Source organism: Pinus tabuliformis, chromosome 6, assembly GCF_031772625.1.
Source record: "Pinus tabuliformis cultivar Carrire ecotype Pingquan chromosome 6, CPIR1, whole genome shotgun sequence".
NCBI classification, from domain to species: domain Eukaryota; kingdom Viridiplantae; phylum Streptophyta; class Pinopsida; order Pinales; family Pinaceae; genus Pinus; species Pinus tabuliformis.
The window spans coordinates 65,602,376-65,626,738 of record NC_142292.1 but is presented as its reverse complement, the minus strand read 5'-3'; the positions used below and the strand labels follow the sequence as shown (position 1 = coordinate 65,626,738).

Here is a 24,363-nt window from a genome sequence, read left to right as displayed (position 1 = left end):
CATGTTTTTTCATTTTTGTGGTCCTTCATTCATTCTTAAGACTTGCTACTTGACCAATGTTCTTGATAGTGAACAATTTTGATGAAGGCTTCATACATTTCTTGAGCATTGTCTATGTTGGAAATGTATGGGGCAAGATTGTCCTTTATACCTACTACCATTGGTGTCATAGCCAATATTTTTGACTCTCTAAACTTCACTTTATCTGCATCACTAGATCCTTCGTTAGGTTTCTTCACTTTTCCTCTGACGAAATCCAAGACTTTGTTCTTTTCAAGAATGGGATCAATTCTTTTCTTCCATGACCTGTAATTTGATGCTTCTTCTAATTTGTTCTCTCCCTTTATTGTGTTAGACATTGTCCTTGAAGGTAGTAAGCTTCTTTCCTTATAAGATCTCCTTATATGATCCCTTGCTCAACTTTTTGAGGTTTCTTAGACTCCTTTCAGTAGATCCTCAAATTGCCTTTTTCCTTCTTCACCTTGGCTCTGATACCATGTTAGAAAATCACAAAAGGCAGAAATATTTTCTTGTACTTGATAATTACTTGTGTAATTCTCATTTGCTTGTTATCTTTTGTGTTCGTCTTTAGTTCATCAAGCAATTATCAAAACCATGTAAAGAATAGGGGCACTAGATGTAGGCGAACAACTAGGGAAAAACCCCACTCTAGGGGAAAACCTAGTCAACAACTCTTCCTTCAATAGTTTCACGAGACAATCCAAGACTTCTTGACCTAGACACAGACTTCCTCCAATCACCAGGTCAACCCTTTCCTTCTTCTGCAAATGACAACCTTCCAACACTATCTTCGACCTAGAATAACAACAACAACATCAACAATTCGATGCAGTAGAAATTTCGACCTAGCAACTTCGATCTTGATGCAGCAGCTTCAACCCAGTAACTTTGAATTTGATGTAGCACTTCGACCTAGAAGCAACACTTTGACTTTGAAGCACTTCAACCTAGAAGCAACACTTCGACCTTGAAGCAGCAACAAAATTTCGACCTTGATGCAGTACTTCGATCTAGTTGCAGTAGCCCAGAAAATTCCACGTGTGAGAGAGAGATGACCCAAAAACCTTCGATCCTGCAATTCCTTGTCTTCTTTTGCAACTTCACACTTTTTCACTGCTTCTTCTTGGAGATCGAACTTGTGTGAGTGATGGTCTCTCAAATGAATCGAACTGCTCTTATATATACCCTTTTTGAAGTTCAAATTCCCTTCTTGTAGGCTGACTTGAACTGGTAAGGGCCAACCTGGTGTGGAGGTGACAAAATTCATTTTTGACTAAAAAATAATTCTTTTTACATGATTCAAAAGCCCAAGAAGGGTCTCATTAAATGTACAATGACTCTAATGACTCAGTATAAATCCTAGAACTCCTCAATGGGGATTTTGACCTAAAACATGATGACCCAAGCATGAAACCCATGCTTTAATAAGCCATAATAATAATAATAAAATTCTTTTTCATAAGTACATTTCATTGTGGCTCAAATACAATTATGAAGACCAAACCTAGTTACATTCTTCAACATATACAAATAATGGGCAGCCCGGTTAATGAATCCATCGAAGAAAAGGAACATTCAGGGAATAAGTTTAAGTGAGGAAGACAAAGACACATACATATCTGAAGCTGCTCGGACCTGGAAAAAGACGCATACATACCTCAAGCTGCTCGGACCTATTAATTCGAATCTGTGGAAGAGATTTATCTTCGGACCTGTTGAAAGTTCTGTGGAAACGTTTTTTAGACACCTGTACCACTTGCATACCTGTGGAAGACTCCAATTCAATTTATGTTTGCAGACTTATTAGCTTGGATTTGGCCGCAATTTTGGATTGACAATGTACTGCATACCTTAAAGGCACAGTCTATTGCAGAGTTTGGAAGCACAAGTACAAGCAGTTTATAGCAGATCTTGGAAGCACAGTATTGATTATCTATTGCAAACCTTGGAAGCGCAAGAGTTGGTAGATAACATAGGTGTATACAGAGTGAAAAAAGCACAGGGATACAAAGCGAAAAAACACAGATATATAGTTTGCGAACTGTGGATCTGTATTACATCGCAATTTTGTATCTCAGATGTATATCTTAGAATTGTATCTCAGATTTGTGAAGAAGTGACTCTAAACTTGTATCTCAGATTTGTACCTCAGATTTGTGGAGAGTCTCTTGAGATTTGACCTAACAACTTTTGAACCCTAGGAACTTGAAGTCGTTTTATAGCACGGTTTGAGAAGCTCAGTTGGACCATCATCAAGGGCTAACAACTTATTGAAGAATCTTTGAACATTTGAAGCATCCTTGAAGTATCTAAAGGACAAAAAATTGAAGAAGCCCTTAAAGAATCCATCGAATGTTTTGAGTCTCAAAGAGCATTGATGACCTAAGAAATGTTGAAGAACCAAAATTGTGAAGAAGTAGCAGCCTTCTTAATGCAGGGTTGAAGCCTTTTAAAGCTGACCTAGGATCAGGTCTTGAAGTAAATTTAGAGCAACTTTGTTAAAGTTTTTATTAAGGTAGCCCTGGCGTACAGATCTATTAAAGAACCTTTGTAGCAGTCTTGGATCAGCCTGTTCAAGACAACTTGAAGACATCATTGTGAAGTAGTTCTTGAGCACTTGCAGAGAAGCTGATCTTGAAGGAATTCTTGGAGACTGTGATACATAATTGAAGCTCTCATGATTTGATCTTGAAGAATATTGTTTGGGTGACATGAAGAGCTGTGGAGGCACCTTTTGAGAATCATAAAGTTGTCATTGAACTAAGCGAGGGCATTTGTTGAAGGCTAATTTGAAGATATTGTCAAGGCTTATTGCAAAAGTTTTTCGGAGCCTTGAAGAACCATTCAACCTACAATGAAGAGCTGAAGCAGATTGATAGGTTTGGTGCCATAGAGGATAGGTGTCCTCAAGAAGATCGGGTTGGAGTCTGTGCCAGGGGAGAGGGTTGAAGCCCTAGAGGTTGGAGCCTCATAAAGACAAGGTTGGAGCCTTGTGGAAGATACGGTTGAAGCCTCATAAAGACCAAGTTGGAGCTTGGCACCATACAGGTTGAAGCCTAGTTAATTGAAGATTGGTGTCTTCATCTGGGGTTGGAGCCCTAAACATTATTATACTTGATTTATTGTAAAGAAGAGGATTGGAGTCCTCAATATATCTGATTAATAAAATTATCTATTCTATATTGTTCTTTTTGTGTTTTATCTAAATGATCTTAATTGGTAAAATAATAAGTGTAAAAGAAATACTGATTCACCCCCTCTCAGTACTCTCAACATGAATAAGTGAGAAAGGATCTGTGTAATTAACAGTGATAAGATTGGTATATATAAATACAGTTTGATCCCATCAGAAGCTGACCTGTTGTACATCTATTTTGAAAATAATAGTGGTACTATTGGTATCATTCTGGAAGGTCTGTGTTGAAATCATTGGCACAATCTTGGAAGTCCTAGGGTGCAGTAATTTACTTTGGCCACATTTAGAGATAAGGAAAGTCACAAGTAGTAGGTAAGGCCACAGTATTGTGACAGTGACATCATAAGTATAAGGTAATTTTGGATTGTTGACAAGCATTGCAAGTCAACATTTTGAAGAAGACTTTTTGGAAAATTGCTGCACCTAAAGTAGTCAGTTCAATGAAACATGAGCATATCAAAGTGGGCAGTAGAGAAGCAAAGGTTTATTGACTTTGAAGAGATAACAGTCCAGAAGCAGGTCTTGATGTTATAATAGTCATCTCTTGTTGACAGTAAAAGATAAGTTTTGTTGACAGTCATTATCAACATTTTGGAAACTTTTAGAAGCTTCCGGGAAAAGATGAGCAAACAAAAACAGTGAGATGCACACCTTGAGGAAATACGATGAAGAAATCATGGCATCCAGAATTGCAGGCCACTACAGGTATGTAACCATGAGGTATCTATGGTATATAAGGGTCCAACATGAACTATTGTGGTGTTAGTGGTACTAGGGTTTTTTATTAAAACTATTTATAGGTATTGATATCTAAAAATTGGCATAAGGAAAAACCCTAGTCATATGACAACCCTGTCTATGTTCCCTCAATGAAGCCTTAATCCTCGATCTTTAGGGTTTGTGCACAATCTAGGGCTCAAGTCTAGTAGGCATGGATAAGGTTGATAAGTAACTCCTGGTGTAGTGTTGACATTTGAAAACCCTAGGAATTCAACCTCTAAGTCTCATGGTAATGTTAGATTGACAAATAGATATCATGCTTTTGTTATTATATACTTTTCTTAGGGGTACTTGTTAATCAATGCTGCAGGTACAGGAAGTAAAGGAAGGAGGATGGGCTGATCCTCTGTTTTGGGAAGCATGATGGAAGGAGGGAACTGTAAGGACCCTTGGATCCTTGGGCACTATGATAGATTCATGATATAATTGTGCAACTGTGGATGCCTGGTAAAGTTAAAGACAACATACGAAAGAATTTATAAACCTGATATAGCAGACAACTAGCCAATATGAATATTTTGCTGCAAGCAAAGGATCATTTATGGATCCTCCTTTGTGATGACATAAAATGAGTTCTTCACCTTGGGAAGAATGACTATGATGATATCACTGTTGTTGAGCAGGCCTCATAAGAAGCTTGCTGGTTCAAGTTGCAGCATGATGGACCTCATCCTGGAAATGAGGAACAAGGCTAGATGACTGGCTGAGATATGTTCCGCGAAAGGCTCTGATGAAAATTGAAGACCATGAAATTGATGAAGACATGATATGCTGCATGATCCTGCTATATGGAGAAGTTTCACTTTAAAGAGGGTACTCTTCCTTTAGAAAGATGCATGAAGGCATATACCTTAAATTAGTTCACAAATTGATAAGATGAAATCAACATAATTTTTCCTCATATGGAATATGAGGTGGTTGACAAGATGAAGGAACTATGTATAGAAGTTCCTGGGGAACAATATGGGAAGAAAGGAAGAAGAATTTGTGGGAAATGCAATTATAGTCACATAAGATAAGATAAGTAATCAACATCCGATGACTAGAAGAATTAGATATGACATATCCATGGAAAAGGTATGAAGACTCTGATAAAAGTTTGAAGAAGAAGGTATGAAGTCCTTGATAGGTATGTTGGAAAAGGCAAAACCTTGGTAAAATGTGTCTTGGAGATGGATTCATACATATGCAGGATGTTGATGTTGCAAGAAGCTGATGTCATGACGAAAGGCCATCATTAAAAGGTAACTTTGATTTGATGTTCATTTTGATTTTTGAAATCATCTGGTTGGGTTGAAATAGGGCTACCAAAAGAGAGTTGTAGATGTCACGTACAACTAGTACTCGTGGGATTGGATGGAAGATCCTGAAAGAAACATGACTTGGAAGAGGTAGCTATACGAAGGAAAGCCAAATGTGGACTAAAAGATCACTTTCGGATGAAAAGAAGGATGACATGACTATTAGTTCAATCCTATGATTTGTTGAAGGAAACTGATGGATGGTTGATGCCCTACGAAGAAAATCTAGAAGTTGAAGGCTCCACAATGAAGAAGATAAAGTTCATGACATCGTAAGGAGGAGCCCTACAAGCAGCTGATAGTACCACAATCTCCACCGAAGAGATATAACTGTCGTTGGTAACAAGTCCCTAGTTAAGAGGGAGCTTGGACAAGTCCCTAGATAAGAGGGAGCTTGGGTATATTCCTTCTATAGGAATTAGTATATCCTCCCTAGTTGAGAGGGAGAGATAGACACATCATTCTTGTCTTATATTGTGAAGAAATAATGGAGGATTGGGTAAGCATTCGAGATTGATTCTAATAATCCTTGAGGATGTGGTAGGGCATCCAATAGGTAAGAGTAGTCGAAGAGGAAATTCCTTGAGGATGTGTTATTCCATGATAGGAATTGTACTAAAAGGACATACCTTGTGAACACTTGGGTGGGGTACGTGCTTTGAGAGACAATGATGATGATGTCTATCAGTGATTGGTCTCGCTAGCATTGTGCTTTGATCTTGTGGAGAGATAGAGCTGTTAGTCAAGACCTTGGTATGTGACAATGCTGGTTAATATGTTGATATGCATTGATATAAGTTGATAAAATAGCTTATGAGATGGCTTACCAATTTAATATGAGAATAATTCAATGGAAGTACTGTCCTTGTGCCTGTGGTCAATTATGAATACCTCCCTAGTTAGGAGGGAGTGTTGAAATGTAACTAGTATCAGTCTTCATAATTGTTCTTGGGTCATGACTTGACGTAAATATTAATGTACTTGTTAAAAGGAAAGAAAAGGAATTTATTTGTTAAAAGAAAAATGATTTTATTGAAATGGGTTTCTTGCCCATCATGTTATGGTCCTAGGTCAAAACACCCTTTGTGTGCTCTAGGAGTCTTGTTGACAAGTCAAGAGTCAAAGTCATGATGTTCTAGCCCTTGGAAGGCCCATGTAACAAAAGGTAAAAATATTTAATGTAAAATGTCATGTCTAGAAGCCTCCAAGTGATGAGTCGACAACCTTCTTCATGTCAGCCTAGAGAGGCTTAATTCACCTCCTTAAAAACCTATAAAAGGAACACACTATCCTCATTAAGAGACTATAACGAACAAAGTTCCTATACACAGCGGAGTAATCTTCAAAATACTTCAAAGATGTAAACATCCATAGTAGGACAACTAATTGTATATTGTATAAAAGAATTGATTGTGAAAATTTCTAGATAGAATTCCAACTCCAGTGACTGATATTATTTCTTCTACTTATTAATTCAGAAATAAGTTATTCATAGTGTTTCTACGACAAATATCGAAATAAATTCTACTGCAGCCTTCACAATTAAAATACCGCGGAAAGTAAATGCAAGGAAAAATACTAGCACAAGTACAATCACAATGACAATGATTTTTGGACAATTGTCCCCAGAAAAACCCAATGTGGGAAAACCAGTGCAGTGGATGAGGGTTTCTTTATTAATGTTCAATAAAAATCTCATCTACAAGATACAACCAGCATAATAGAAGAGAAATCTCTATGATAAATTTACTAACAGTTCTCTCACACTTCTCGGCGAGATTCTGATCCAGGAGAGGACGTGCTGCTGCCTCTGCGTCTCACTACGTTAGCTTATGCGTGAGGACTATGCAATCCCATTGTCAACCTCTGCGTTGTCCCTCTGTGCCACAGCTTCTGTGCTGTCCCTTCTCTGCTCTTGCACTCCCGACTGATGCTGCTACCCTTTCTCTTCTCCTCACCTGCAACTCTCCCTCTGAGTCTATTTCCTCTCGCTGAACTGCGACTACTGAAAAAATCTATTTTACTCGGGTAACTGAGTATCTGTCTGGTGTGTTTTTCAAATGCCCATCGAAGTCCTTCTTATAATCCTCTAGTTGAGAACCAACGACCTAGATTAGATTCTAATCAAGGGCTCATATCATTTGGACTTGATCTCTATATTCTTCTAGAAGTTTCACCCACAGTTTAGATTAATACCCATTAATTATTTTAATTTCCTAAGTTTAGACTTAGGGACCCATTAAAATAATTAATTATTTTAATAAAACTGTCTCCAGGTGGAATTTCCCAAAACGATTCTGGGTATTGTGGAATACATGTGTGCAAGCCTTCCTGCAAATTTTGAGACTTAGAGCACATCTGATGCTACCATAAATCAACACTCCCTCTTAGCAAGGAATGTGCTCTAGCAATGCACCCTGCTAAAGCATCACCCTATTCTGTAACATCTCCCTCTGCGCTGTTGATATTTGACATCACTGCCCACCAACTACTGTGTAAATGTTGCATCCATACTACTGCTGACTCTGCAATTGCCAACACTGCATCTGTACTGCAACTTTTTGCAACTGCAACTAAGAAACCATCTGTTTCTGCTACTGAAACAGATTCTCTACCATACCCATCTGCTCCCTGAACTGGATGAACTTAGCTCTTCCTAGAGCTTTTGTGAGTACATTTACTACCTGATTTCCTGTGGAGACTAACTGCAACTGCACTGCCCGACGTTGAACACAGTCTCTGATAAAGTGACATTTGATATAAGTGTTTCGACCGATCATGAAATACTAGATTCTCAGAGAGTTTAATACAACTCTAATTATCACAAAAATACTGGTCACCTCCATCCCTTTCCTGAAGAAACTCACAACCAGTTTTTAAGCCATATTGCTTCGCACGTAGCTGTGCTGGCCACCATATATTCTGTTTATGCTGAGCTTAGAGCTACCGACTTCTGCTTCCTGCTGCACCAAGAGATCATTCCTGATCCAACACTGAAGCAAATAATGCATCCTTGTCTAAGGAAGATCTGTAGCGTATCTTCCTTGTCTAAGGAAGATCTCTCCATCCTTTTGCCATACTTCCAACCCTAGAAAATAATGCATTGACCCCATATCCTTCATGTCGAATTCTGCTTCAGGATTCTTCTTGTAGTCCTTTATGAGCCTAGATGACCTTGTTAGAAACAAGTATCCACATATAATACCAGAATAAGTGGCTCATTATCCACCATTAGATAATAGAGATCGGGATCAACATCACTCTTGACGAATCCCAATGCTGCAAGTAACTATCAATCTGACCATACCATGCTCTTGGTGCCTGCTTGAGCCCATACATGGCTTTGTTTAACCTACATACATGAGTTCTCTTCTCACGAGTTTCGAAGGTTTCGGGCTGTTCTATATACACCTCTTCTTCTAACACCCCGTTCAAGAATGCTGTCTTGACATCCATCTGGTGAATCTCCCATCCCATTTGAGCTGCTATATAATGGATCTGATAGAGGTATATCTGGCCATTGGGGCGAAGGTCTCTTCATAGTCTATTCCTTCCTTTTGTATGTACCCCTTTGCTATGAATCTAGCCTTGTACTTCTCTATACTGCAATCTGCATCATACTTGATCTTGTAGATCCATCTTAATGCTACAACTGATCTATCCTTTGGCCTACGTACCACTTCCCAGACATCATTCGTCATGATAGAACTATACTCTTCTACCATGGCATCCACCCATACTTGGTGTTGTATGACTTCCTGAAAGCTAGAGGGTTCTTCAACCTGTGCTACCAAGGCTTGGTACCTGTTAGGCTGTCTACGCTGCCTCTTCTTGGTTCTAGGAGCTCCGACAAACTCCTCTGTGTCCCTCAATGTCTGTCGTACTTCTCTACTGGTTCTGCCACTGGTGGTGGGAGGCTCGATCAAATCCTCCTCCTGTTCCTGCCGTTCCACTTGCTGAGAACTACTTGGATTTCCTTCTTTTGAGGAAATAATGGTACTGGTCATTGTGCTAGTTCCAGGCGTCTGTCCTCCTGCTTGTCCTCCTTGTTGCCCCTACAGCTGCTGGACTAAAGGAATATCTACTGACTGATCTTCTGCTAGCATCTCTCAAGATTTTCCGAAAGCTCTATCCTCGAACTTCACATCCTGTCTTACTACAATCTTCTTGCTATTAGGAATGTAGATTTTATATGCCTTTGAGGTCTAGCTATATCCTACGAGGTAGCCCTTTTCTGCAGTTTGATTCAATTTACTACGCTTCTCGTCCGGAATGTGACAATATGCCACACTTTCGAATATTCTGAGATGACTAACTTCCGACTTCTTCCTTGTGAAGACACCTTCATGTGTTTTCTTCCCCAAGGCTCTGTGAGGAGTTCTATTCTGGATATACACCCCTGTGTTGCAAGCTTTTGCGCATAAGAATCTAGGCAAACCCTGATCATACAACATAGCCTTCGCCCTGCCAACAATAGCTCTATTCTTACGGTCTGCTACTCCATTATGCTTCAGATTATATGGAGTTGCCCATTCTCTTTTGATGCTCTCTTTTGCGCAGAAATCTGTGAAGTTTTTGTTCGTGTATTCTCCACCATTATCTGAACGCAATACATTTATCTTTTTCCCTATCATGTTCTCAACGAGAGCCTTAAACTCCTTGAACTGATCAAAGATCTCATCCTTGGTCTTTAAGAAATAGATCCAGGTTTTTCTAGAGTGATCATCAATAAAAGTGACGAAGTATTCGCCACCACTAAGAGCTCTTGTGGACATTGGACCACAGATATCTGAATGTATTGATCCCAATAACATGCTCTGCTCTGTTTTTACCTCTGGAAAAAGTTTCTTTAGTGTATTTCCCTAGTACGCATCCTCTGCATATATCATCATGCTCAGTACTAAGAACTGGAACTCCTGCAACAGTCTCTTTGAGCATCCCCAGTGCTCCATGGTGTAAATGTCCCATTCGCCTATGCCATAGCTCATTCAAATCCTTTTCACCATTAAGCTTGTTGCCTATTAGTGCCATTGGAGACTTGAGTTGCAACCTATACAGTCTGTTGCTTCAAGCTTCAATTTGTCTCTTTTTCTTTTAGCTTGGATGTTTGACATATACTTTCTTTCCTATGAAGTATACATCGTATCCCTTGTCCTATAACTGGGACATTGAAATCAGATTCATTCCTAACCCGGGTACATGCAAAACATTAGTGGCTCGGATGTTGGTTCCTGCTTTCGTCTGAAATGCTATTGTGCCTCTCCCTACTGGAGTACACTTCGTTCTGTTTCCCGCAGTAATCTGGAAGTCCATTTGCTCTTCTTGATAGCTCGAGAAATATTCTCGTACTCTAGTCATATGGGCTAAAGCCCCACTATCAATGTACCAAACATCCGCTGATGCTGAACTTGCTAAGCATGCAAATTCTTCTTCTAATCTAGAAGATAATCTAGAGACATCTTGATTTTCCATCCTTCTTTGTGCTATTTTCCTATCTATTTCTAACACTTTTCTGCCCCAACAACTGCTGCAAAAATATATGCATCCCAGTTGAAGATCTGCTCTGCAAGGAAAAATATGCTGCTCCCTTCTGCCTCTGGTAAGCTTCAATCTGGAGATCGAATTTCTCTGTCGACTCACTCAGAGAAATCGATTTCTCCTCAAAACTTCGTCCTCCTTGGCCTTCGAATTGTGCTGCCTCTGCAGTAATTTCGAAATCCTTTTCCTCTTTGCTTTTGAGCTCTTTTGCTTATGATCTGTGCTTTGATACCATGTGAAAATTTCTAGATAGAAATCCAATTGCAATGATTGATATTATTTCTTCTACTTATTAATTCAGAAATAAGTTATTCGCAGTGTTTCTACGACAAATATCGAAATAAATTCTACTGCAGCCTTCACAATTAAAATACCGCGGAAAGTAAATGTAAGGAAAAGTACTAACACAAGTACAATCACAATGACAGTTATTTTTGGACAATTGTCCCTGGAAAAACCCAATGCGGGAAAACCGGTGTAGTAGATGAGGGTTTCTTTATTAATCTTCAGCAAAAATCTCATGTACAAGATACAAGCAGCAAAATAGAAGAGAAATCTCTATGAGAAATTTACTAACAGTTCTCTCACACTTCTTGGCGAGATTCTGATCTAGGAGAGGACCTGCTGCCCCTTCTACGTTTCATTGCGTGAGGACTGTGTAGTCCCAGCATCAACCTCTGTGCTATCCCTCTATGTGACAACTTCTGCGCTGTCCCTTCTCTGATTTGCGTCTTCTACTCTTTCACTCTCGACTGATGCTGCTACCCTCTCTGTCCTCCTCCCCTGCAACTCTCCCTCTAAATCGATTTCCTCTTGCCGAACTTCGACCGGTGAGAAAATAGATTTTACTCGGGTAACTGAGTATCTCCTTGGTGTGTTTTCCAAATGCCCATCGAAGTCCTTCTTATAATCCTCCAGTTGAGAACCAGTGGCCCAAATTAGATTCTAATCAATGGCTCAGATCATTTGGACTTGATTTTTGTCTTCTTCTAGAAGTTTCACCCACAATTTAGATTAATACCCATTAATTATTTTAATTTCCTATGTTTAGACTTAGGGACCCATTAAAAATAATTAATTATTTTAATAAAACTATCTTCGGGTGGAATTTCCCAAAAAAAATTCCGGGTATTGTGGAATACATGTGTCCAAGCCTCCATGCAAATTTTGAGACTTAGAGCACATCTGTTGCTACCATAAATCAACATTGATGAGATATGAGATGATTACAATGCGGGTGAGGGCCTGATTATATACCCTAGGCATATACCTCTTCACCAATGGTTATGTCCTTAGGGACATACCTTTTCATTAACTAGTTACTAATTAATCATTATTTATTATTATTATAGTTTTACATTATTTGTATTATTTTATATATATTTTTATTCATAACATTGCCTTCCTCTTCAAAAAGCTTTGTCCTCAAAGCTTACTGATGAAAGGGCTTGATCTCTTTTCCTGTTTTGAATATCTTCTCGTCTTTGAACTTTCATCTTCGTTGATACAAGTCGATATGATGCTCTGAGTGATAAACAAAATTGTCGGATTGAGAATGGATTGGACCATCCTAGATTAACCTTCTATGGAATCTTCTGATCGCTGGAATTTTGTAATGAATTGTTATCATAGGACTAGATCCTGCAAACTTCAGTATTCCTTGGAACATAAATTTGTTACTTTTGTTCTGAGTGGTTCAAGTATGTAGATTGACTTAGTTGGCTGCTCTTGTTATTCAGATGTCGATAAGGGGTTCTTATGGTTGGACTTTCCCTTGTCATGTGTGTGGCAGTTTCCTGATTTATTTCAGGTACTGTCATTGTTGTTGAGTTTACTACTGAATCGTCACTTGGAAATTCCATTGTTTGAACTGCAACGTTTGAATATGTTTTATCTTGTATTGGTTTCTCATCTTCTTGAGTTGTGATATTGACTAGATCGGTATTTGTTCCTTTATCTTCAACTTAAATTGTTATGACTGGAGGCCTCGATACTTCCTCTTGAGTAAGTCATTCTAACTTGTCATTTAGTGACTTCTTGTCACTTTTAAGCTTCTTTATTTGTGTAAGAATGTTTTGTTTATGATTCCTTAGACATAAAAGCTCTTCGCTTTTTGGATTGTTGATTTTATTCCTAGTATCCTCCTCATCTTTTGAACTCTGGATTTGTTCTAATAATGTTTGATTAACGTTCTTTAAACGTAAATTTTCCTTTTCTTGTTCTGATAAGCGCTTCTTGAGTTCCTTTTTTGTGCTCTTAGCTTTCTTGACTTGCTCGAGTAATTTTTCACTGTGATCTCTAAGGCGTGAAATTTTTGTCTATTTCTTCTGATTCTTCGTAAAATCGATCTTCGATATCTTTATATTTCTTTTCCGATGCTTCGTTTTTTCACTGGAGTTCTACAAGTTCTTTTTCTAATCTTTCCAATTGTGTCCCTGAATTACCTTGATGTTCTTCGGTGCTAAATAATCTTCCACACGTTAGATAACGTAAATTGCACTTTTTAATATATGTATATCCAATTTCGTTTAGACAACATGGACATTTAGTCCAAAATAATGATTGTTGTGTGGAACTCATCTTCCCTTCTTTCTTTTGCTTTGTCGATATATTTCTATCAACTATCACTGACCCTTTGAATCTCTATTTTTTTTTTTATAATTCCTTTGTACATAACACGTCTTTTGTATATCTTAAATACACAAGATTGGGTTTTAAACCTTTAATCAAGGTTTTATTAAAATTTTAATTTTAAAATTGTTTTTTTTTTACTCGACTCTTAAGGCCTTCTCCTCTTAAAATTCTTTGAATATATACTATTATTATTATTATTTTTTAATAAGCTGGTTTAATTAAATTAAATAATTATATAGTTATAAACTATATAATATAATTACGTAATCAAACTATATAGTTTTTTAGTTATGTAAATATGAATTAATTATATAATTATAAAATTATATAATAAATTACTATATTTATATAAGACTATATAATAAAACTATATGTGATGGTTTATACAATTAAAAATTATGCAAGGACAAAACCTTGCTGATGATGTAGGCGGAAGGGAAAACGGTTGAATTGCACACGAGTTCGATGTCGGAGTTGACGTTAGTGGCAGGAACGTGACAGTCCAGAGGGGCACGAGGAAAATATGAAATGGTGGGAGACAAGGTCGTGACAGTCAGGTACGAGAAAATCGATAGCGATTGGAAAGATACACAACAGCTAGGTAGGTCCTAGGATAGCGGATTTCAGGCTATCCACGGGGTTTGACTACAAGGTTGGATGAATATGGCAGGGAAGTAGATAGGTTGGTCTAGAGCTCAGTCAGTGGTGGGAAGAATAAGGAACAACAGATAGGCAAGGGCACAAGATGTCGAGGAACACGAAGTCGATGGAAAGCAAATGTAATTGGCAGTGGGAACACGAGCTACAAAATAATTGCAGTAGGGAAGTATGGCAGCGGTGGAGTGGTCAAGTTGGGAAGCAGCTGTGTGCAACCTGTGGGTGGAGAGGCAACAATGGGGCACTGTGGCACTGGCAAGGGGGGATGAGCAGCGAGGTCAAGCTGGCAGAAGGCGGCTTGCAGCATTGGTGTGTTTGGTGTCTGCGGTTATGGAAAATAATGTCTGGTAGGCAGATGCGATAGGTTGATGTTGCGGGCAGCGTCAACGGATTAGGTGGTCGGCCAGGTAAGTCGAAGTCATTTTAATTTTTGATTTGTTGATTTTCTTTATATATTTTTTTTATTCCTTGTGATTTTTGTTTTGTTTTGTGTTTTTTTATAATTCTATTTAATTTTTTCTTTTTTGAATGTTTTTATTTTTTTTTCTAATTATTTTTTTTTTTTTTAATTTTAAATTATAATATATATATATATATATGTTTAACCTTTTTTTTCTTTTAATTATTTTTTTTTCTATATTTTTTTTTTATAATTTCTTTTTTTTTTTAAATAAATTTGTTTATATGATGTTTTTTCTAATATATTTTTTTATCTATGTTTTTTTTTAAATATTTTCTCTATATTTCAGAATTTTTTGTTGTTGTTGTTGTTGTTATTTATGGCCAAGGGCTAATTAGTGCAAATGGAGACACTCTGACTTATGTAGCAAAACACTTCAGTTGTGACAACAACAAGGTTGTCGAGGGCTTTAATGGCCAATGACCGGGATCAAAGAGCATGGCTCTGATACCAATGTAACGAACAAAGTTTGTATTCGCAACGGAGTAATCTTCAAAATACTTCAAAGACGTAAACATCCATAGTAGGACAAGTAATTGTATAGTGTATAAAAGAAATGATGTGATATGAGATGATTACAATGAGGGTGAGGACTTGCTTATATACCCTAGGCAGATACCTCTTCACGAATGGTCATGTCCTTAGGGACATACCTTTTCATTAACTAGATACTAATTAATCATTATAATTATTATTATAGTTTTACATTATTTGTATTATTTTATATATATTTTTATTCATAACACACACGATATACGCTGCAAGTCAGGGCCAAAACCTCTCCACTTGAGAGGAAAACCCACAAATATCTTCTTTTATAGATTCTTTAATTGACGAATTCCCTCTAGACCTCTAGACCAAGACCAATACCCTTCCAAGACCAAGTCTAGCCTCCTTGACGATGTGCTTCCTTTTGTCCAAGTCAAACCGAGTCAAATCTCTTCCAGTAGCACAACTTCGACTTCCAGTAACAAAATTTCGCCCTCTACTGCAGGTCTGAAATTTTTGGCCCTCCAGTCAACAACTGCTTCTACACGTGTGAGCTTGTTTAGGGCTTCCAAGACTTCTTCAGACCTTCGCTTGACTTTCTCCTTCTTCTAGGGCTTGAGGAAGACCTAATGAGCCTTTCTTCGACCTTCTTTCTACACTATCTCCAAGTTCGATCCTGCAGCAGCAAAACCCTAACCCAACAATAGAAACCCTAACTAATTTTCCTTCACATGTGTGAAGAGAGAGACAGAAAATAGCCCAAACACTTGATCTTCATTCTTCTTCTTCTTCCTTCGCAAGCCTCTTCCTTCTTCTCCTTCGCTTTCTTAATGAGAGAGTGAATTGTGTCCCAAGGAGGTTGAGTTCCCTCCTATATATAGGCTTCCAAGGTGGACAAAGTTCCTCAAAATAGGCTGACTTCTTAGCTGGCAGACCAACTTGGTCTTGGTGGGTATTTTGACACTTTTAAATACAAAAATAATTCTTTTTACAAGTTACAATGTGCCCAATGGGGTCTTCAACATATGACAATGACTCTTTTGACTTCTTGACCTAGGACAAGCCCTAGAAGCTAAGTTGCACGAAACGGCGAAACGTTTCAGAGTTTCCAAAACGGGTATGTTTAGAAATGTCACCTCCCAAAAATGGAAACGTTGGCCGAAACGTTAGCTGAAACGCAATATATGTTTATATATATATATATATATATATATATAAATACGTCTATAAATAAGTGAATAACACATTATCTTGCAAGAAAAAAGGTAATAAGACCCATAGATGACAATTTAGAAGGAAAATCAAGTCTATGTTAACTCTCATAGATGATTACATAATGGTCGAGTTTCGGTCAAGTTCCCGCTAAGTTTTGGAGTTTCGGGTACGGGTACGTCCCGAAATGTTGGGTTCGTAGACGTTTCGTGCAACATAGCCTAGAAGCACTGAATGGGTGCTTGACCTCTAAAATAAAAAACCTTGAGCATGAAACCCAAGCTCCAAAATAATAATAATAATTTTTCTTTCATTTTGCAATATACAAGAATCAAAAGTACATTTCATATTATGAAGATTGAACCTAGTTACACATTTTCCAACACTCCCTCTTAACTAGGGAGGTATTCATAAATGGTACATGGATATTCTGAATCTAAAGAGATCTCATAATAAGAGTCGGATTGGTAACCCATCTGTTTAGCATCATACCAACCAACATTGTCACATAGCAAGGCCTTGACCAACAACTCTATCTCTCCACAAGATCAGAGCACAATGCTTGCGAGACCAATGATTTCTAGACACCATCATCATTGTCTGTCAATGCACATACGCCACCTGGGTGTTCACAGGGTGTGTCCTTCCAAGACTATTCTTATCTTGGATTCCCAATCCTCAAAGAATATCGGCCCTCTACGACTACTCTTATCTTGGATGCCCTACCTCATCCTCAAAGAGTATCGGATGCCAGATGCTTACTCAATCCTCCATTCTTTCTTCCCAATTTAAAGACAAGAATGTGTGTCTATCTCTCCCTCTCAACTAGGGAGGATATATCAACTAGTGCAAGCTTATCTCTCAAGTACACAAGCTTCTTATTAGGAACATATGTTGTTAAGATGTCAACTACCTATTCATCAGTGGAGATATATTGTAGCTGCGATACACCATCCAACACCAACTTTCAAATGTAGTGATACTTGTTGTTGATATACTTTGTCTTTCCATGAAACACTGGGTCTTCAAACAACCTTATACAGTTGATGTTATCACGATGTATCATTGTATGGTCCATTGGTCCTTCAAACAAGTCGGACAACAACTTCCTCAACCAAACAACTTCTTTGCTTACTTCACAAGATGCAATATATTTAGCCTTAGCACTACTCAAAGCAAATGATTCTTGTGTTTTTCTCATCCATGAGACCATGGAGGATCCCAAACTGAAACATCCTCCAGTAGTGCTTCTTCCATCCTTCTCACTGCCTTCCTAGTCAGAATCTGTATATCCAATCAAGTGGACATTATTCCTCTTGTCATACTTCAGGAAATAGTGGATTGTTCCTTGCAGATATCTCAAGTATATGCTTGGATGTTATCTAATGATCATTCTTGGGTTCTACTTGGAACTGACTGAGAACATTCATTGCAAAACATATCTCTGGTCGAGTATTTACCAGGTACATCAGTGAGCCAATCAATTGTCTATACTTGGTTAGATCCACAGGGCTTGACTCAGAACTTCTTAGCCTCTTCAAGTTTGTGATCATGGGAGTAGTCATAGGTTTGCAATCCATCATGTCAAACCTCTTCAACATCTCGATCACATACTTTCCTTGACCTAGATAAATCTCATTAGGTCTTTGCCAAACTTCGAGTCCCAAATAATAGTGCATCAACCTTAGATCCTTCATGTTGAATTCTGCTGCTAGTTGCTTCTTGCACTCTTGAATATGACCTTCCACACCTGTCATAAGAAGATCATCCACATATAGAAGAATGATTACTGACTCATCCTTCACAACCTTGATGTATAGATTCAGATAAGCAAAACTCTTTGAGAAGCCCAATCTTTGTAGGTATCCATCCATCCTTGTATACCATGCCCTTGGTGCTTGCTTGAGGCCATACAAGGCCTTCTTCAACTTGCAAACATAAGTCTCTCTATCTTTAACTTCAAATCCCAAGGGTTGCTCTATGTAAACTTCTTCATTGATAGTGCCATTCAAGAATGCAATTTTGACATCCATTTGATGGATGTTCCATTCCATTGATGCTGCCAAAAAGACCAATGAATGTATAGTTGTGTACCTTGCTGTAGGTGCAAATGTCTCTTCATAGTTGATGCCTTCCTGTTGAGAGAAGCCCCTAGCCACAAATCTTGCCTTATACTTGTCAATACTTCCATTTGCTACATGTTTAGTCTTATAGAGCCACTTGGAAGTTACCACAGATTTATCTTCGGGCCTAGGTACAATCTCCCAAACTCCAATTTTCATTATGGATTGATATTCTTCATTCATGGCATCTTTCCATTCCTTATGTTTGACAACCTCTTCAAAGGTGGATGGTTCAACTTCTATTAACTTCGTCATGTAGGCTGAATACCCTGAATATCTTTTGGGCTTCTTATTTTCCCTGAAAGTGCCTTTGGCTACTCCATGTCCCTCTGCATCTAAAAGAGTAGATTTCAACCAATTAGGTCTCTTTCTACTTTCAGGGATAACCACAAGTTGCACAGGTTCATTGGGACCTTCATCTTCATGATTTGAATCTTCTTCCTCCCTGGTACTGTCATCTTCAAATATAGGAAGTTCTTTGTCATTAGAGTCCATTAGGAGGTCTTTTGATTTCTTAAATGCAATACTTTCATCAAATATCACATCTCGACTAACTTCTATTCAATGTCCTTCCTTTATATAGATCCTATATGCCTTTGAAGTATTGCTATAGCCAACAAATGTTCCCTTCATGCTTGTAGGATCCAACTTCTTTCTCTTGTCCTTTGGTATGTGAATATAGACAGGACAACCAAATATTCAGAGATGGTCCATGCTTGGTTTCTTCCTAGTGAATGCTTCTTCAGGAGTCATGTTGTCTAGTGATCTGTGAGGACTTCGATTTTGAATATATACAACAGTCTTTGTTGCTTCACCCCACAGAAATTTTGGTAGATCTTGATCATGTAACATGGCTCTTACACTTTCTTCAATAGATCGATTCTTTCGTTCTGCAACTCCATTTTGTTCGGGATTGTATGGGACTATCAACTCCCTCTTAATCTCAGACTCCTTACAGAAAGTTATGATTTCCTTTGAAGTATATTCTCCTCCATTATCGGACCTTAGTATCTTTATTCTTCTTTCTATAAGGTTCTCCACTTCAACTTTGAATTCATGGAATTTGATGAATACTTTATCCTTGGATTTCAGCAAATAAACCCATGTTTTCCTTGAATGGTCATCAATGAATGTCACATAATATAGATGATCTCCAAGAGACTTTGTAGACATAGGACCACAGACATCGGAATGAATGAGATCCAAAATTGATTTTGACCTTGAGGCACTGCTTCCAAATTGTCTCTTGACATTTTTGCCTAATGCGCATTCCTTGCCTACTCCTTCATGATCCTCCTTGAGTTCAGGGATGCCATTCACCATTGAGTTTAGAGGAGGTAAGATTTTGTAGTGAAGGTGACCAAACCTTCTATGCCAAAGTTCAGATGGGCTTACTTTAATGTGAATCAAAGCTTGAGATAGAGGAGTCAACTATCTATAGAGTCTTCCTTCTCAAATCCTAATCATTTTTGCATTTTCAATGCTAGAATTTTTACCCCATGCTACAACCTTTCCATCTATAAAAGTGACTCTATCTCCTAAATCTTCTAGACTTGAAATAGAAAGTAGTTTCTTTTGCAAACCCGGAACAAATGGGATGTTGTTGAGATGAATGATTCCTCCATTTTCTAGTTCCAGCGAGGTTGATCATTCCTCTTACAGGATAACTCTTCTTGTCACCAAGCTCAACAGAGTAAGAATATTTTCCTCTTGACAAGGTCTTTAGTTGCTTGTGCTCACCAATCATATGTCTTGATGCTCCATTGTCGATTACCCAAATATTCTCATCTTCAAAAGTGCCAGTAAGTGTTGAGAATAGTCCTTCGTCTTTTGATGCCTTAGTCATGTCATTCTTGAGAAATAATAGGAGATCCCATAATTCTTTGATGCCCTTCTTGAGATGACTTGCCACCATAGTACACTTCTTTAGGAACTTCTTCAATGTAGTAGAGATCTTCATCATGCCCTTAACCAACCTTAGCTCTGATACCATGTTGAGAAATCTATAGGGCATTAGTTATAATGATTTCTCTTATACTTGATAAATGCTTATGCTGTTTTTTTACATTACCTTTTTCTCTTATTATTATGTTGTTCTTAACATCAAACAACTACCAAAACAAGAAGATCAACAATACACAAGAACACAGGGTATAGGTTGCAAGCCAGGGCCAAAACCTCTCCACTTGAGAGGAAAAACCACAAATCTCTTCTCTTCTTATAGATTCTTCAATTGACAAATTCCAAGAGCTCTAGACCAAGACCAAGTCCAACCTCCTTGACTATGTGATTCCTTTTGTCCAAGTCAAACCAAGTGAAATCTTTTTCAGCAACACAACTTCGACTCCCAGCAACAGAATTTCAGCCTCTGTTGCAGGTGTGAAATTTTTAGCCGTCCCAGCAGCAACTGCGTCCACATGTGTGAGCTTGTTTAGGTATTCCAAGACTTCTTTAGACCTCGCTTGAATTTCTCCTTCTTCTAGGGCTTGAGGAAGATCTAATGAGCCTTTCTTCGACCTTCTTTCTGCACTGTCTCCAAGTTCGATCCTGCAACAACAAAACCTAACCTAGCAACAGAAACCCTAGCTTCTTTCCTTCACACTTGTGAAGAGAGAGAGAGAAAATAACCCAGACACTTGATCTTCGTCCTTCTTCTTCCTTCGCTAGCCTCTTCCTTCTTCTCCTTCGCTTGCTTGATGAGAGAGTGAATTGTGTCCCAAGGAGGTCGAGTTCCCTCCTATATATAGGCTTCCAAGGTGGACAAAGTTCCTTAGAATAAGTCGACTTCTTAGCTGGTAGGCTGACTTGGCCTTGGAGGGTATTTTGACTCTGTTAAATACAAAAATAATTCTTTTTACAAGTTACAATGTGCCTGATGGGGCCTTCAACATATGACAATGACTCTTTTGACTTCTTGACCTAAGACAAATCCTAGAAGCACTCAATGGGTGCTCGACTTCTAAAATAAAAGACCTTTAGGATGAAACCCATGCTCCAAAATAATAATAATAATTTTTCTTTCATTTTACAATATACAAGAATCAAAAGTACATTTCATAATTATGAAGATCGAACCTAGTTACACTTTTTTCAACAGCATGTGTTTGGACCTATTTGAGCTTCTTGAGGACTATTCAAGCCCTCTAGATTTAGCCATAGGTCTCTTGAACTTGTTACTTTGAATTATCTCTTATTTCACCCGGAGCCCTACTTTACGATCTGGGAGTTCTTGAGTTATCTAATCTTTGAGATTTGCTGGGGAAGTCTCCCTTGTGGGGATAATATCCATCCATAGAACAGTAGGGTAACAACTACTAAGGTGACAGTGGTGCTTATCCCATTTTTTTCCCTTAATTTAGAGTGCTTAGTGAGGCTTTGCACTAAGGTGCTAGATTTTGCGGTAACATGGCCAATCCTCATTAACTTTACTAGGGTTCAAAGCCTCACTACTAGTGAACTTGGCATTGAGCGACATTGCCACAACACAAATAGAGCTATGATTTTCCATACATTGCAAAGCAATAAATTCTGGTGGAGGGGAGTGATCCTGTGACTTGCTTCGGCATCAATAGATCTGTCCTATCTCTGCATCACTTAACTGCAGCCAGTCGCTGTCAAAGACCAGCATATCAATATTTAGTGGAGATCCTGCCAGATCACCAGCAATCTCGTCCTCCTGCTCTGCATGTCTTCCCTTATTCCCATGCCTAACTGTAATCAGGCCCCCCTCCGCACAACTTTCCTGCCCTGTATGTATGCCCCCTGCACCCCTTCCTCCTCCACCTGTGCACTCTTCCTTGCCCTCCCTTATTCCCTTTCCTCTCTTTGCCTCTGAATCAGCCAATATTTCCACAATTGTTAACACTCCTTACCACTGGACCACGGATTTAGGTCCACTTGTGTGTAACTTTCTACTATTCATTGACAGAAATGAATAATCAGAGCATAGCTTTGTTTACAGTGCAGTAAGGGTATTACAGGTCCTTAAGAAGATGTAGCTACTCACATTGCCTTTAAGGATGATATTGTTTCGCTGCCCAGTTTTAAGTATTTGATCATTTAGTCATGAGGACCTGTCCTTCTGTTTTGTCCTCTATCTATGATATCTGTGTGGGCAAAAGTCTGTATCCTGCCTATGAAGTACCAATTACCTACACAGATGTTTGTCTGCTGTGCTTTTAATTAACAATCATAGTGCCGAAAGTACTTGATTTTGCATAAAATGAAAAAGAAGAGGAGAATCTGTTTAGTTAAAAGAAAAGCAATCAATGTTCCATTATACAAACAATTATTTGCCATGAACAATGATTTCTAACATTCTCTTCCTACTCTTTTCTCCTATTTGTTCACCTTTTGTCGATACGATGTACATTGTATACATACTACATTCTTGTACATGTTAACTGGCAATTCTATGCATACAATAATTCTTGTCTCTATTGGTACGCACTTCTATTGTTGTTTGAACATTCTCTCGTTTTTCTCATTACAATGATCAATTATTTTTCTATGAAGTATTTTCAGTTCACTGATTGTTTTTATCTGTACATCTTGTTTGCAGCCAAAAACGGCAAAATCATTTCAGAGAGTGAAGGTGGAGGAGGTTTGTCTATTCTTGGAATGAATTATATATGTTTGAGGTTATGCCAAAGCTTGTAGCTTGAATTTGATTATCATGAACTGTCCATATTAGGGAGTTACAGATTGAACTTCAAAGATCTTTTAGGTGCTGGTTTCAAGTGTCTACAGCAGATAGTTGGTAGATAGAAAGGATTCACATTTCATTCTATTTTCAGAATTCATATATTGGCAGACACTTGGCACAGATATTCTATATTTAGGCACATTGTGAGGCTTTATACCTGATTATGAGCTGAAATGATGAACTTCTAGCTGATTGCTTGTAGTATTTGATTAAATCCTTGGGCAGGTAAAATTTTCAGATCCCAGACTTCAAGATGATTCCTACTGGGGAAAGGTATATACTGTGCTTTTTGAATAAGAAAAGTGGTCATTGGGACGTGGATGCATATTTTGATTTCATAATGCATAAGGAATTTTAGAAATTCTTACAAACTGGCACTGGATCGTGGATGGCCTGCAGGACGGTGCTGAAAATGGCTATGGCGCAAAGGCACAAGAAGTTCTTGGCCAAGTTAAAGGAAAGTAAGTTCCTGGTCCCTGTATAGCTCTTAAATCTGATCTAATTGGAATGCAGTTTACAATATCACTTGGAGAATTTAAACGAATGCAGTTTTTGGTGTAATTCCATGTCTAAAATTGCATTCTCAATTGTATACTGTATTAAGTAAAAATGAATGGCCATGTAATCACATAGGGATTTTCGACACGAGAAAACCAAGAAGAAACGAGGGAGTTATACCGGAGGCATGATTGATTTGCAGTCTTATTCTACAAAATTCAGTTACTCTGATGATGAATGACATTCAAAGGAAACCTTTTTGTAAGATTTACAATTTTATAGGGTTCTTTTTGTTACGAGCCATATTCTTGGTGAACTAATTTCCCTAATTTGTTCAATAATTTTTGTGGCCCTCAGGCTAGGAAAAACAGTCAAGGCAAGGCTTGACTATGAGTGTTTGTGCAGAGTGATGATGCTCGAATACATAGATAAAAATTTGTAAAATGGAGTATATCTTGTAATGAAATTTGATGTACACGAAAGGAGAAAACAATTGATTGATTTCTTTTACTCCATCTCTATAAGTTTTTCATCATCTTATGGTTTCAAATTTGCAAGAATATTCAGATAGAGGGAGAATTTGTGGGTTGTTAACACTTCACAGCTATGGTGTAAAGTTGCTGATGTATCTTGGGTTGTTCTCTAAAAACTCTCCTCTTTACTAATTGCTACCCCAAATTTTGATGTGAAGTATGTTTTGTCTTTTCTATTTTATCAGCTCATGTCTTTTATCACTTCATTTGTACTGT

At 38.1% G+C, this 24,363-nt stretch overlaps 1 protein-coding gene across 4 annotated transcripts in view; it reads left to right on the top strand.

The window, feature by feature from the left end:
• Positions 1 to 24,124, top strand: part of LOC149257251 (uncharacterized) — a 196,678-nt gene extending 172,554 nt beyond the window's left edge. For 2 of the 4 annotated variants that reach the window (XM_089413837.1, XM_089413841.1), the window contains exons 5-8: positions 22,973 to 23,014; positions 23,342 to 23,389; positions 23,516 to 23,577; positions 23,750 to 24,124. In XM_089413837.1, coding sequence (XP_089269963.1) covers positions 22,973 to 23,014; positions 23,342 to 23,389; positions 23,516 to 23,577; positions 23,750 to 23,855 — 258 coding nt within the window. In that variant the 3' untranslated portion in view covers positions 23,856 to 24,124. Of the gene's footprint in view, positions 1 to 22,972; positions 23,052 to 23,341; positions 23,390 to 23,515; positions 23,578 to 23,749 lie in introns of all 4 variants that reach the window. The other 2 variants (XM_089413839.1, XR_016256694.1) reach the window with 2 other exon arrangements.
• The last annotated feature ends 239 nt before the right edge of the window (positions 24,125 to 24,363 follow it).